The 16,220-nt window shown below is 45.0% G+C and overlaps 1 protein-coding gene across 1 annotated transcript in view; it reads left to right on the forward strand.

The window, feature by feature from the left end:
* Window positions 1-16,220, forward strand: part of HEATR1 (HEAT repeat containing 1) — a 411,542-nt gene that overhangs the window by 196,934 nt on the left and 198,388 nt on the right. Inside the window, exons 18-20 of the mRNA XM_086926859.1 lie at window positions 2,257-2,440; window positions 2,634-2,782; window positions 14,005-14,197. Coding sequence (XP_086782985.1) covers window positions 2,257-2,440; window positions 2,634-2,782; window positions 14,005-14,197 — 526 coding nt within the window. The remainder of the gene's footprint in view (window positions 1-2,256; window positions 2,441-2,633; window positions 2,783-14,004; window positions 14,198-16,220) is intronic.

Consider the following 16,220-nt stretch of genomic DNA (forward strand, 5'->3'; position numbering starts at 1 on the left):
TATTTCAACAGACATACCTGGGTCTCAGCAATATTAAATTTTTTGCATTTTCTTTTGAAAAGCGTCGCTGAGTGTGTTCAGAGGTAAACAGCCAACCCTTACATGGGGCTTGAGCACGCCACCTTCCATATTGCAATTATGCAACCAACAGGACACTATTAATAAATACTACATGTACAAAACAATGCTTTGTTCGGCTCTCTTATCTGCGGGGTGTCCCTCCCACCTCCATTCTATTTCAACAGAGATCCCTGGGTCTCCGCAATATCACGTGTTTTGTATTTTCTTTTGAAAAGCGTCGCGGAGTGTGTTGGGAGGTAAAGAGCCAACCCTTGCAGAGGCTCGTGCACGCCACATTCCATATTGCAATTCTGCAACCACCAGGACACTAGTAATAAATACCACATGTACAAAACAATGCTGCGTTCTGGTCTCTTACCTGCCCACTGTCTGGATGGCGTGCTGTCTCATACGGTTAAACTGTTTCCTACACTACGAGCTCATTGCCTGACTAGAAAAACCCATTCTAACAGAGAGAGGCGAATTCATCTCTAGAGTTTTGGTGGCAAGAAACAGACAGCCTGCTCTCATTAACAAACACCGCTGTTAATAAATGAAGGATGTCCGATGAGCTGTGCAATTCTGCGGACAGCAGCTAGTTAAAGGCCAATTTTCATACGAACCTTTCAAAGTTAAACTTGTAAACAAAAGAGTAATGGGAAGCAATGTGCAAACTTCTGGGCTTTATTGCGTCTGTTAAAGCTAATGAGTTTCCCCACGGTGGAGGCCGGTCCTCTGAGAGGAAAAATGTCACGCCCGATGTTTCAGCTCTTGCACATACACACAGCCCGAAACTAATTGGAAAAGTGACATGAACGGCCTCAAAATTAATTTCTCGCTTTTTAAGGCAAAATTGGTAATGTCGCTTATCTTGCCTGGGCATGCCGAGCTTGCCAGGGAAGGCTTGAGAGAGGAGGCTGTCTGCCTCGTTTCAACAAATTACCGTTTTATTCGGATGTGAATTGGGGTCGCCCCAGATACAAGGGGCCTGATTAATGGCTCGCTGCCTCGTAAATATAAACTCACACAAGATAACCTTGAGGGGTGAAATGCCTGTTGTGCTAACAAGTGAAGGCTGATAAAGGCGGGGAGAGGGAAATTGCATTAGCTTGTGGACTGTGTTATCATAGCCACTGTCCCAGTCTTGAAGGAGGCACAGAAAGCGGTCTAGAATATAAGCCATGGGCCGGGCTTTAAGTAGGATGAAAAACACTGGAGGGTCTCTCAAAGGAGCGTGGCCAATGTATTGAAGGCCATGGCTTAAAAACAGGTAAGCTAAAACTCTGTGCTTAGCATAATACGCCGTCTGACTTGTATTTTTCTGTTTCTGTCATTGCATCCAGATATACGATACAAAGAGTAACATACCTACAAAAAGTCAGGACTATTGGTTTTGTCAATGTTTGTTAGTTGCATAAGATAAAGAAGCAGCAACTATGGCTTGTATATAGTATTGAAAAAGCTTTCACTTAAAGCCCTGGTGACACCACGACAATGTTGCTGCTCCCGAGTTTAAAAAAGAGAAGGGAAACCCAGAAAGAAAATGACTCTCTTTAAAGGATTTCCCTCCCCTACAACGCTCACCTGCATGACGTAATGCGGTAACGTCTCCACTAGTAACAAGCATTGGTATAGCCAATAGCTCTCGCTTTTGGGACCTTATAAGTATTTAGTTATGCAGCACAATATCCTTGGTACAACAACATCAACTGTTGCATGGCTAAACACTTATAAGGTACAAGGTTTAGGCATGCAACAGCTCACGTTGTTGCACCAAGGATATTGTGCTGCAAAACTAAGTACTTATTAGGTCCCAAAAGCGAGACCTATTTGCTATGCCAATGCTTGTTTCATGTACACTTATTACAGGGAGAGGAATTGGCCTAACAGCTAGGGCAGTAGACCTAGAATCTGGGGACTGGGTTCGAGTCGCAGCAATGACGCTGAACATCCTGTGATTCTGGGTAAATCACTTAATCTCCGCATGCCTAACAAAAATTCATGTGTCCTCATGTAATGCAACTGGTGCTCTGTAAAGAGCTCTGATACCCGATTCGGGTGAATTACGCGCTATATAAAACTCTGTAAAATAAAAAAATTAAGTATTACATGTTTCTCATGTTTCCTTGTTTGGTACACGCTGATGTATATGCTAGCAAATTATTGAAGTAAAATATATCTTAATATTTCCTGCAGGAGATTCCAGAAAAGTGGCACATCATGTCTATTGCCGATAGGCTGCTGCCTGAAGAGCTGCTGACAGTATACATAGAAAAAGTAATTCGAGGCCAAGCGGTTGATGTCGAAGACTCTGCAATTCTGGCGTTTCTCTTAAAAAATTTCATTGAAGTCTTGAAATCACCACCGTCTTTTGTGAAAGGTACTGTAAAGTCATAACTCAAAGTGCCTCTTGCTCTGTTTAATGGTCTGGAATCTCATTCTCCAGAAGGCACCGTCATACAGCTTTGCTTTCCCCTTTACCTTTGATCTTTCCCTCAAATGTTCTTCCTTCCTTTACTTCTAAATTCAAAGAGCCCCTTCATAAATAAAGTATATATGTTACCCACCCACAGGGGAAGCATGGTGGAATCCAGAAAAAATTGATGAGGCTAGCCAAGATTATGTGCGTCTGCTTTTGGGGCTGTTCAACGTCACCATGTGTGCGGCTGGCGAAGGAAGCAATGCAGTCAACTTCAGAGCGTTGATGAGTTTTTTCTTAAAGGTATTTTAATTTAATTTCTTCTTTTGATAACTAACTAATCATTGTTTTTAAGTATTCCATGACCTTAGAGCAAAGGATAAACTGAGTGAACCTCTAAAAATTAGTCAACTAATTATGTTGCGGAAGAAGAAGTCATACTTTAAATGTTTAAATGATATTTCGAATAATACAATAAAGCAGGTTTCAAAAACCAAGCCTTAGAACATTTTAAACTGTTAGTATATTAAAGTATCCTCCCCATTATTATATTAAACTTTCACAGTTTCCACTTGTAGTGTCTTTGTACCTTCATATAAACATAAAGCTAATAATCAAGCCAAAGGTTATTCCTGTTTTCAAGGGGTTTGTAAGTCTCTTCATACATCCACTGAAGTGGCCATGCGATTTGAAAGTTACCTTCCCAGCAAGTAGACTAGTCATATGCTGCAAATAGTTTCCTTTCATTCAGGCAAGCTCTTAATTAATTAGGCCACACTATATTATGCTAATGTGGAGGAGGGTAGGGGTTAGCCCAGCCCCAGTAGAAAATACCAGGTGCCAGTGGGAATTTAATTTGTGCAGCGGGGCTCCTATTTTTATAGACCACAAACTGACAAGGAGCACTAATTTCCAGAGTGCACTGCATACTATACATGCCAACGTTTGGAGAGAGGAAAGAGGGACATTTTGAAAAAAAAGAGTATCATTTATTTCTCCTCATTGAGTTGCATTGAAGTGGCTGTTATTTTAGACAAAGATAGTAGAAATAAAGCCATTTTTGACATAATAAATCGGAAGTCTCCTGTCTCAATTAGATGTATTGGCTTGTATGCCATACGTACACAGGTTATAAATAATTGTGCTAGGCACCCCTTCTATTTTATAAAACAGGAAAGCAGCTTTTTCTCACTTGGACAAGCAAGTTTCAGCTTCCTTGAATCCTTTTTGAAACTCTCTTTAGCAGTGCCATCTGACTAACAGAGAGACTAAAACATATGCTTCTTATCTACAATATTGAAAATGTGCCTCTACTTTCTTTTTCTTAAGTGATTTGTTGCTTCAAGATGTAATGAACAGAGACTATCAGATATAATTATGCACTGAAGTATAGGGCATCATGAGGAGCACTATCCAAACCTATTTAGCTGAATAGGGTTCTATTCATTGGACAACAAAACCATGTACATATTTGTCAAAATAGATTCATGAGTAAATTCTTTAGTTACAAGAGGCACATCTTGAGTCCCTATCACTTATCATATTTGTCACTCTTAATAGCTGCTGTACGTGTTAATATGATTTTCCTGACATTACAGGAGTAAACGGGCAGGGCGTGTTTGCTACTTAGCCCTATGGAAATATCACTGTGAGATAGCTGATGATTGGGTGATGCTATGCTGACTACATTGGAGGGTATACCGATGACGCAATACCGATTCAGCCCCTCAGAAATATCATGTATCTCCAGCACCTACTTGGTTCAGCTGTCTGAGTGGGGGTGATCATCCCCAGGCAAGGTTTGTTCCCAAAGACCTCCTTCACTTTGCGCAACATGCTATTTGAATGTTGTGGTACTTTATGGCTGCCATTTTGGTTCATTGTAAAATATAAAGACTTGGGCCATTGTTGGTAGGTTTTCAAATTCTTACACAATAGGTTGTCCTTCGAGTCAGAGGTCTTAGCTAGAGATTGTAGTGAAGATGATATCCAGTCTTTACATTTCCAGGAGCAGTCTTACTCCTTATAGCACTACTCTTCACTTCTAGCCAGAGACTTTCCTGATCATCATATTCCAGGCAGCCAGTTGAGTAACAGGGGACACGCAGCCATGTTCAGACAGCCACCACTTTCTCAGCTGACCTGAATAGACAAATGATGTTCCATCACTTCCAATCAGTGTGGCCTAAATCTTCGCGACATGGTCACATTCTTGAGAAGCCTCTAGCAAATAGCCACAAACTGACATTCCCACTGTTATGTTGCTTATATCTGTACCTTTAAGCCAAATGTTCTAGTTCCTTTTAGAATGTCATGACGCTGTAGGTTGTATGTTCTTAGAATGTAGGTTTAGCATCCTTGATGTGAAGTCAGTTGTAGAGGAGTGGTTTTCCCTTGTAGATGCTCCCTTGCTCTCACCTGTATTACTATACTTATTTAATAAAGTAGCTCTCCAGCTACAACTTCTAATTGTCATCTTTACACCCACCCCCTTAGTTGGAATCTCACCACACCTTTGTGTCCTTCAGAACTAGATCCATTTCATGCTTCTAAAAAGGGCGTTGGAACCTTTATTTAGAACCCCTCTCCAGATCCCAGTGGAACAAAGGGTTCTATTTCCGAATTTTACTTGTCAAAAAGAAATCAGGATAAAATATTTGCAGTGGTACTCTTCAATAGGTACTGTAGCTTTTCCAAGACACATAGTTTGACATTTTTGGGCATACTAGTTTCTTACTTTCTTATGCCCATTCAACCCAAGTACTGCCAATTCCTGCTGTTTGACGTGACTAGCCTCCATTTGCAATTCAGCGCTTTACCCCTTTTGTGCTCAGATCCACTCAATGGATATTAACAATATGCTTGTACCTGGTTTCCGCCTTCATAAGGCAAGTAAATAGCAGATATTCCATTATTTTGGTGACTGTGCATTTGGGATATATTGTGCCACTTGACTGACACATCAGTGAGAGCCCATGTTCAACTGTTCCTAAGATTGAGCCTGACCTAAATGAAGAGAACTTTTACCTACGACTTTCCACATACCTTCAGTTCCTGGGAGCAGTTCTGGATCCTTCCGCAGTACGGATCCCAAGTATTAAGTCAGCTGCATTTAGGGTCCATAACATGGCTTGTACCTCGGTTTGACATTTTTTTTTTTTACGGTATTTGTAGAGCGCAACACTCATCCCAAGGGATATCAAGGCGCTTATTCCAAGGCAGAAGCTGCTAGGGACTGACACTAGAGGAACATTTAGGAATTGGGGAAGAGGTAGGTTTTTAGTTTTTTCCGGAACAGGAGGTAGTTAGTGGTGTGTCTTAGGTCTGGGGGAAGCTCATTCCACTTCTTTGCTGCTAGGTGGGAGAATGAGCGGCCACCTGTCCTTACTTTATAAATACGATTAGTCCTGGCCAGAGCAGACTGGAGTGAGCGTAGGTTCCTTGTGGGGACGTAAAATTCAATCTTCCCTTGAAGAATAGTGGGGCCAGTCTTATTTAGGGCCCTATGGGCATGACTGAGCAGTTTGAAGACCGCCCTCTGGCACATTGGCAGCCAGGGCAGTTTCTTCAGGCATTCCAAGGCCGATTCGAGCTTGCCTTTGTTAGCCGCCGAGTTCTGCAATACCTGCAGACGTGAAAACAGTTGCTCATTCATACCTACAAATAGCGCGTTGCCATAATCCAGGTGACTGACCAATAAGGCTTGAGTAACTGAACGTCTACAGTCCAGGGGTATCCAGGGAAATAGTCTGGCAAGAAGCTTCAGGATGGCGAAGCCTTTACCGCAGAGGGATCGCACATGATCTTTCATGGACAGGGCGTCATCCATAGTGACGCCCAGATTCCTTGAATGTAGTTAAGGGATGGGGGCCATACCCAGCGAGGGTGGCCACCACGAGTCATCCCACACACGTTTGGCGCCGCCAAACAGAAGGATCTCATATTTTCCGGCGTTCAGCTTCAGGCAGTGTGAATGCATCCACTGGGCCATTTCCGACAGTCATGTAATTTGGATTTGATAATGTTGGGTCTCTCGTCCAAGGCCACCATCAGTTGCGTGTCATCCGCATAGGAGCAGATGCCAATGCCCCACTTCCTTCCAATGTCGGCAAGAGATGACATATAGACATTGAAAAGGGTGGAGCTTAGTGAAGCTCCCTGGGGGACTCCATAACTGATGGGGCTGGGCTGGGAATGGAACTGTCCCATATGTGCTGCCTGGGTGCGATTGCTCAGAAAAGAGTGCAGCCAGCTTAATGCGGTGGATTGGACTCCTTTACTGTGAAGGATCTTCAACAGGCAGTTATGGGATACCGTGTCAAACGCTGCTGACAGGTCAAGAAGTATCAGTGCCACTGCCCAACTTGATCGGTGGAGGATCTGATACTGTCCGACCCTGCCAGCAGCGTTGCTTCCGTGCTATTGTTGACTCTGAAACCCGTCTGAGAGGGATCCAGGAGAAGGTTTGCTTCCAAGTACCTCGTCAGCTGTCCATTAACCAGTTTCTCCAAGACTTTGTAGAGGTAAGGGAGCTGGGAAATAGGGCGATAGTTCTCGGGGTTCAGAATGTCTGATCCAGCTTTCTTCAGGAGGGGAATCACAGAGGCATGCTTCCAGGCATCCGGGAAGGTGGCGGTTCTTAATGATTTATTAAAAAGCTGAGTAATCAGGGGACAGAGCGTGGGAGCAATTTTTGAAAACACAAAGTGGGGACAGGGATCCGACGGAGAACCAGATTTAACTGTTTTCATGGCTGTTAGAACCTCGTCCACTGTGAATGGCTCAAAACCAGCTAGGGTGGGTGTAGTTCCCGAGTCTGGCGGGCCTGTCGCGGCAATTGCTATGGTCGCAGTATTAGAGGGCTAATCTGTATTATTGTGGGAGTGTTGAGGAGTGAAGGTGGAGTAAATTTTCTTAATTTTCTCAGTAAAAAAAGGTGCTGATTCGTTCACATGCCTCGACCGAGGGGGTAAGTGTTTGGGAAATGCTGGATGGTTTGCTGAGCTCCTTCACTATTTTAAAAAGCTCCTTAGCTGAGTTGCTGTTTTCCTGGATACGCTGGGAAAAGTGACTTTTTTTTGCATTTTTTTATTGCAAGATTATACAATTTCCGATTGAGGACATAACGTAGTTTGGATGCGCTGTCTTTAGACTGCCTCCAGAGATGTTCAAGTTTTTGACATTCCCTTTTAAGGTTATTTAGTTGAGGAGTGTACCATTTCTCCGTTTGAGATCGTTTCCTAGATTCCCGCATGGGGGCTAGTTTATTTAGTGTTTGCAATATTCCGGAGCCTAATATAGTAACGTCTAAGCAAACGGAGGAGGCAGCCGGAAACTTGATGTTGGCCTCCTGGACATGAGTTTCAAAATTTAACTCATTGACTAACCTCCAGGTTCGTTTGGAGATCTGGTGAGCTGCCTTGGGTTTCTGTGACTTACAGGGAAGGTTTAATGTGAAAGTTATAAGAGAATGATCTGACCAAGGTAGTAGTAGGACCTCCCATATTTTAGTGGATTCAATATTGGTGAAGAGTAAATCCAACGTGTGGCCGGCTATGTGAATAGGGCCCACTATCCACTGCTTAAGGTTAAGGATTTCCATGTCATATTCCAGTTGGGAAACCCCTAGGGCTTCCTTTTTCTCGTAGTGAATGTTGAAATCACCAATTATAAAATAATATTTTTTGTTTTAAGCAAAGTGGCAGAAGTTGGCTGAGCAGTTTGGCGCCAAGGTTGACTTGTTGTCCTGGAGGATTGTATAATACTGCTCCAGCTAGGATGGTAAGACCATCGTGGAGTACTTTGAAAGGTAAGGTTTGATGTTCATTGTAGACAGTTGCTGGTTCCGAGAGGCAGGTTAGGTGATCCCTGAATATAACAGCGACCCCCCCCTCCCCTACTGCCAGATCGATCTTGCCTAATAATTTTATAATTATAGGGGAGTGCATTCGCTAGATTCGGGGCATTGGTGTCGGATAACCAGGTTTCAGTAATGAAAACCAGGTCAGGGCTCTTAGTTTTAAGTAGGTCCCAGATGTCTAGGGCATGCCTAGGTAGGGATCTGGCATTAAGATAAAGGCAAAGAAGGTTGGTATGGTTGTGGACATTATGAATCACTGCTGGATATGTTGTCCTGTGATATTTATCAGCCCCTATTCTTGTCTTTGAATGCAACCGCTGCAAGACAAATTGGACGAAGATCTATGCACGAGCTCCATTCCATGAATTCCAAATTTCATATTCCCTGTCCATCATGACACCAGACAAGCTTATAGAGAGCTGGGGTGTCCACCTTTAAGAACTGCCCATGAGGACCACTGGTCTCCCCAGGGGACACAACTCCTTCTCAAGTCCTTATTGTGGGAGCTATTAGGCAAGTTTAACAGGTGTTCCTGCCAAGGATCCGGATATCATTAGTACAAAACAAGCTCCATGTTTTAGGTGAACAAACAAGGGGGTATGAGATCTGAAATATTGTAGGAGAAAGCACCGCTACTCTTCAATGGGGCTATTGATCACCCTATTTTGCTGATTGCAGAACACTTGGGCAATACTGTAAGCTCATGAACAGTGAAGGCTGGTTGTGGTCCTTCCCCATTCCTTACTTCCTGTGGCCACTCTACAAGGCCTAGCAAGAAGCGTGCTGCATCATCCTTTAGCTCGAGGGTTCTAGTTCATGGTCCTACTTCACCTGTCTTGAGGCTTCTTTGAGTATGAAAGCCTGGCTCCTGAACACCTACAGTATGTACACATGTACATGCCACTAGAATGTTGCAAAGTCCTGGCTAAGGGTAGGGTGTTACGTATGATAAAAATATACCACACATTTGTAAAGATTTGGTGTTTAGTGTTGCTATCAAGGTCTGTAGGAAAGTGCCACTTTTCGACATGGTCACCCCCACTCTGTGTCTGGTATCTGATGTGATTTTGACAGAAGTGCACTTGGTTCCTGCTTTCCAGGTCCCCAGTGCCAGATCTCTTTCCCTAAAACTGTACAATTGTTCCCCCTATTGACAATTCTTTCAGCACCCTTTGTAAGTCTCTTGTAAATGGTACCCTAGGTACCTAGGGCAAGGAGGTCCAAGAGGGTCTCGAAGGGCTGCAGCATGTATTGTGCCACCATGAGAGACCCCTCAGCATGAACATGCAGACTGCCATTGCAGGCTTCGTGCCCTTGGAGTAGAGGGCCTACTCCTATTCAGTCAGCAGGCACCAAAACGCAAAGTCTGGTCTACCAAGTTGCCTCTCCCCGGCCAGCCCAATGCAGCAACCCCCAGGAAGAGGAACCTAAGCGCCTGAAGGTCACATCTGTCCCCCCCACCAAGTGAAAGAACACCAGAACCAACCAGAGCCACACAGGACTAATACCCTGACTACCGGACCCCTTGCAGCAATCCACACCCGTGAGTCTAATATGAACTCCCCCTGCATTGAGACTGAACCGCTGTCAAGGGACGCTTGCTTGGCACTGACCCACTTTAGAGTCACCCAGCTGTTCTGATTTTGCCCCCTCAACTGGCGAAGACCGACAACCGCAAGGCACTAGGATGCACAGAGCTTTTTATTTATTAATTAGAGTTTTAAATAGCGCTGGCTAGACCCGGAGTTATCAGAGCACTTTACATAAGGAACAATATAGCGAGTTACAAGGTACACAGAAATTACAAAGTAAATGGCAAATCATGAGAGGCAGTGAAGGAAAAGAGGGACAAGAATAGGAGTCTGACAATAGGTGATAGGAGAAAAGGGAACCTGAGGGGGAATGGAGTAAAGGCAGTCCAGCAAAAAGAGAAAAACGTTCCAGGGTCATCAAGAGGAGTCAGGAGGGAAGAAGGAACGGACAAAGGTCAAACAAGATGGCGGGTCCGGATCCTGGGAATTGACGGAGACAATCTCCAAAAATGGCGGGATGCACAAAAGTCACAAAAATTAAGAATCCAGAAGAAGAAAAAAAAAAACAGAGAGCATGATTACATAGAGTCAGAGGGGGGTACGCAGCCACAAAACCAAAGGTGACCGGAAGGCTGTAAGATGCGTGCACAGGCTATGGACCATAGGGGCATCGGTGTAGACTATCCGCAGACGAAGGTCTGGGGAAGTCAGCTTGGAAGTAAGGGAGCAGTCTTGGCAAAAAGGGAGGCACCAGCAAAGTCTGGGGGGGCGCCTCCCAGGCTCAGAAAGGTACAGAAATGCCCAGGAGTGTCACACCGCAGCGCCGAGTAGGTTCACTACCACTGCACCCTCATACATGGAGTGTACTCACGGGTCCCATATGTCCGATCAGAGGCGAAGCTGGAGGGCGGGCAGTAAAGGAAGAAACTGCGGTCGCACTCTGAAAAGCCTGGGGATGATCAGGAGGGGTGAGCTTCGTCCCTGCTCTTCACCAGCCATCCAGGGAGCTCCGCGAGGGGTAATCGCCATCGAGCCTGACTCCTTCGTAGGTCGAACCATCAGCGATTCACCGGAGTAGAGGGGGGAGGGAGACAAGCAGCGGAGGAACGACGAGACATGTCTACTGTCCGGCTGGGTAGGTGACGGTTGTGGCGGTGTGCCAGGGCCAGTGTCCCCTTTAGCTGGTGGTGCAGCTCCACCAGGCAACGGCCATGTTGCTTGGCTCCGCCGGATTCGAGTAGAGATCTTGATATCATCCAAAGTCCAGACACGGGAGAAAAAGGAGATACGGAGACCTTGGAAGGCGAGCGACCACCAGGTGAGTAGAAGGGACCAAGAGGGGGTGGAAAATTTGGGGATTTGAGCCTAAAAGGCAATCCCTGGCTGGGAGCTCCAGGCAGGAGCTCCTCACGTGTCGGCCATTTTAGTCACACTCCAACCTCAGAGCTCAGCCAGCCTTTCCACTCTGCCCCCGAGTGCACCAGCCTGGGTACCGACTAACCGACTGTGTCCCCTTGTGACCCAATCTCCCCGTTGGGAGCCTCCAGATTTGTTCCCAAGTCTCCCTCAGCATCTGTTTCTAGGTGCCCCCCTTCTTTCCATTGGAGTAGCACACGCAGCTACCAACCCGACCAGCATCTCTGTACCCGGACACCCCAGGGCAGGAAACGAGTAATTTCTGGTGGTACTTTGGACCTTGCCGCCACCAATGATAAGTCTCAAAGGAGACCCCCAAAAACTGATTGCAAAGAACTGTATACAACATATGCCTTTTCTCCCATAGCTGTGTAAAGATGCATTGAATTAAACCATTTCTTACCTTTAAAAATTCATATTTAAAAAAAAGCATTTACTTGATAACGAAGTTCTTGGTATCAAATTGATCTAAAATGAGTTATTTTTCAAAATTCAAGCTCTCCTGGTGGCTGAGGGGTGAAACCCCGAAACTGGTCCAAGGATCTTGTTACAAGTCCAAGGAGGACCTGGCCTGGCAGTTCGAGCTGGACTGTTCCCATTGGGCACAGGGTCATGACTGATTTGCATATGGCTGGGTTCAAAGTGGAATGGCATGGTGAGGGGAAAAAAACGATAGATTTAGTCCCAGATCTGTTTACTGTGGTGAATGTATAACATTGGTCTGCATTCTGTCCATCAATTGTTCTTTTTGCATTTGTCACCCCGAATGGCACGGGTATGCCAGGACGTGGGTCCCGTGCTCTCCATGCCACTGGAGTCAAGCTATCCTGGCTGATGAGGGGTGAAACCCCGAAACCGGTCCTAGGATGCTTGTTTTCAGTCCAGGGAGGACCTGGCCTGGCAGTTCGGGCTGGACTGTTCCCATTGGGCATATGGTCAAGACTGATATGCATATGGCTGGATTCAAACTTGATTGGCATTCTTCTAAATTGGTCTTGGATTTATTCTCGAGTATGTGTCTCATTTATTGCCTCTGAGTACAACAAATGCTTAGCAGTTCCCTCTAATAAGCCTAAGTGCTCGCCCACACTACCACAAAAGGGAGCATTTGGGTTATTATTTATACCTCTGTAAAACAATTGGGTTTTGCCTGGACTCTTTACACAGTGTATATTGTTTTGATCCACAATATAAAGTGCCAGCTTCCTACGAGGTCTGCTTCTGTTATCGCTACCCATACATCTAGTTTTACCTTATGTACTGCCTCGCACCAGGCAAGGTCTGAAAACAGTTCTAAGAGAGTTAACCTGGTGGTCTTCTGGTTACTTTATTCTTTTCTCAGAATTGTGGAGGAATTCCTGTTTAGGACCATCCTGCCTATGTGCCGCCAAATTCCATCCTCCACATGCCACCTCCCCCTCGTACTACCCACCCTCCAACAGTCAAATAGGAATATGTCCAAGGTCCCGTTGCAACCTATGGTACGGCTGTTCTGCCTTTTCTGGGGCAGAACTCAAATATGTCTCTTGGAAACGTACAATTTTATTAACACTCTTATCATCATCATCATCAGGTGAGTGAACTCCATGGAATTCCAAATAAGGAGGACTTCCTTAGGATCCACTAGGGCATTCTTGGTACAAACCCACAGCTCATTCTAAGGTGCCCTCCGATTTTCGCATCAAGGTACCAGTAGGGTGAATGTCAAAAATTGTATGTCATGTTGGGAGCATATCAGTATCTGTTAAGCTCTTGGTTTATCAGCACCTGATTGCCTAAAGGTTTAAAGAATTAATTTAGCAAGTGGCAGTGAGTGAACATGTGTTTTCATAGGCTATTAGCATGATCTGCAAGGGTGTTCCAATGAACCGCTCTTCCTATTGCCTTTCCTGTGAACACTTGTGTGATTCTGTGGGCTACCTCCATGGCAACCCTTCCAGACTAATTCTCTGAGGATACTTGAAAAGAGATACAGCCTAATTCATTGTTCCTTAAATGATGATTACAGCCTTGTTGGTGCCGTCTGTCAAATATAGTTTTCATCTCTGATCTCACTTTCACCAGACTCATCCTGGAATGTTGAATTTTGTGTGCACTGCAGCCCTTTCGTATCTCCTTGGTGATCATGTGGTCTTTAAGCATAACAGGTTGTGGTTCTGTCTGAAATTTTACTGTTAACCCTCGTAAAGGAAGGATAGACTGTCATCACTGTCTATTTCACATGCAGACTACTAGAATTAGGCACACTTTTCTGGATGTACTGGATTCTTTTTTTTTCTGATCAACGTTTTGGGTGCAATAATAAATAACTAAAATATTTGTATCCCAACACAAAACTTGCATTGATCTAAGATATATGAGTTGAACTAAAGACACTGGCAATTAAAGTGTTCTCATACATGGTAAAGCTTTAAGCAATGTTGGGAGTAATAGTTTGTTGTCCTGTGTCTTAATATCATCCATTTGACCCAGATCTGAGTGTTTTGGGATGCATTTATAATGTTAACTCCTGATCCTGTCCGCCTTCTTGGTCCATGAAGAAGTCCTATTGCTTTTACTCCTCTCTCGCATTGCTCTACATCTACAACTAAAGATGTGGCAAATTTGATAGTCTTATTACTACCTAACTTAAAATGGCTCAAACGTATTGTAGTATCCCCAATATTTCTGAATTTTATACATTCCTTCTTTGTTCGATTTCCTTCTTATTTCTCAAGGTGCACCTGGAAGAGCCCAGGGATCTCTTCAACTTCTTTGCCCTCTTGTGGACCTACAACTACAGCCTTTCTGATCCCCTACGCTGCAGCATGAACGCTGTGCTTCAAACACAAGCTCTTTACATTGGCCATGCGCTACTAAACTGCCAGAGTGCACAGAAAAAGAAGCAGCTCGCCTCTGCATCTTCCTCAGGTATGGGGGCGGGGGGAGGATGCAGTGGTCTCCTTTAAAATATTGCTGGAACATTGATGTTGGATTTAATCATTTAACTGATTTGTGGGGCCGGGAATTATATATTAATTTGTTGTCTGTTCTATACTTGTTCATTGCTAATAAATTGTACTGTGTGCTTGATTGGAAGTTTTTGGTGTAACATGTTTGCTTGCTTCCAGATGTGGGAATTGGTATCTTCTGTTCCTAATTCGATCAACTAACCATTTATATCTTTTGAGTTGGAATGTCTGAGTAATTAGCATAGCCACTCTGTGCTTAATATGTTTAAAAAGAGACAAGCACAGTTACTATTTTTCGGGGTAATGCAAGATTCAGCCTACTCGCTGATTTGCTAGCCATCTCCTTACATTGCTTGGCACTCGTACAGAAGGTCATCTAACCTTCCTCTATGGAAGATAAATACAGTTTGTCCGACAGGCTTTGAATGTTTGTTTTTCAATGTTTGTTTGTTTTACTCTTACATCTACAGCACCCCTTCTGTATGCCAGCGTGAACAAGAGAGTACAATCCCTAACAAAAGTGAAAAAAATAACATTGGGCGATCAACCAGGTTTTCGGCACCTCACTACCTTTTCCCTAAAGTTCAAAAGCCCAGCACTGCTACTCATCTAAGAGCTATCTGTTTTATCTTGTATCAGTTGGCCTCCTTCCGGATGTGAGAAGGTGGCCTGATATGCAGTGGTCACTATTCTAGTGCCCACTATGTATCAGTCCAGCAACCCTTATTGATGATTGGTTGTAAGTCAACCTTATAGACCAGCTATCCTAGTAGCATGGATACGAGCAGTCTAAGGCTAAAGACTCGAGAGGGCGTGTTAAGCCAGCTGTTTACCACACATATACCCCTTGAATACCCAGTGAAAGGACACCACACAAGTGTTATGAAAATAAACAGTTATTTATTAAAGATCACAACAGCCCTGTACTCTTTATGAGGACAGGGTACTAAGCACAAACCAAAACTCTTACAAAAATACTTAAGTTAGCACAGTATATACAAATGCCCGAGGGGCACGGAAAACCATATACTCTGAAAGTGGAATGCGAAATTCCTAGCAGGTAAGTACAGTACTAATAGCTTTTGGAATCGCTAGGACTTGACTAGGGAATCGTTAGATTACGACTAGGAGGCCTAGGGGACTCGGGTGCAGTGTGTGCACTCTCACGCGAGATGCGGACAAAAGTCTATGGTAGCTAGGAATTAGAAAGTTAGTGTTCTCGGGCGAACCCGACCTGGTAGGGAGAAAACGAAAGTAGATTCTGACCCTTGGATAGTGAGGCTATGCTGGGGCACCGAAATGCCGAAGTTACCTAGCCCAGGGGCTGCAGCTGCATAGGTCTGAAAAGACGTCGGGAATCCTCGTAGACGGACCAGGAGCCGGAAGAAAAGATGCTGGCCGGTGACCAGTGAAGAAAGTTCAGTCGGATCCAAGCCTGGATCTTGAAGATAGATGACACCTGAAAGCAGAGGGGACCAAGTTCGAGACTACTAGCCAGTAGTCAGTGGGCACCAGGAGGGCACCGGATGGTAGCCACCTCGACAAGGTGAGTGGGTGACGCTTGACTCGAAGATCTCACGGACCAGGAGGCGTTGTCGGCGACCAGGATGGAGGATCGAGCTGTCCCACGAAGATAGAAGCTGTCGGCGTCGCTGGACCCAGGATTGGGCAACAAAGCCTTGGCAAATTCAAGCCCACGCGGTGGACCTAAAATGGCGTCTGGAGTGGACCAGGAGGGTCCGGGGTGCCTCTCTTGAACAAGGAAGCAAGGGCCAGCCTGGAGCAACCAGACCAGCAGTCGTGAAGTCGTTGGGCGTCGTTCAGAGGGCCACAAGCCAGCCGGCTAGTAGCCAAACAACGCGGTGCACAGCAAACAGCAGAAGGGCCCCACGCAGATCGTGGAGATGCAGGGGGGCTGATCTTGGGTGCTGGAGCTGCGCAAGGTCGGGGCTTCTCGGACCCCAAAGCACTCACCAGTGGAG

The sequence above is a fragment of the Lissotriton vulgaris genome, chromosome 6 (genome assembly GCF_964263255.1).
Source record: "Lissotriton vulgaris chromosome 6, aLisVul1.2, whole genome shotgun sequence".
In the NCBI taxonomy this organism is placed as follows: Eukaryota; Metazoa; Chordata; class Amphibia; order Caudata; family Salamandridae; genus Lissotriton; species Lissotriton vulgaris.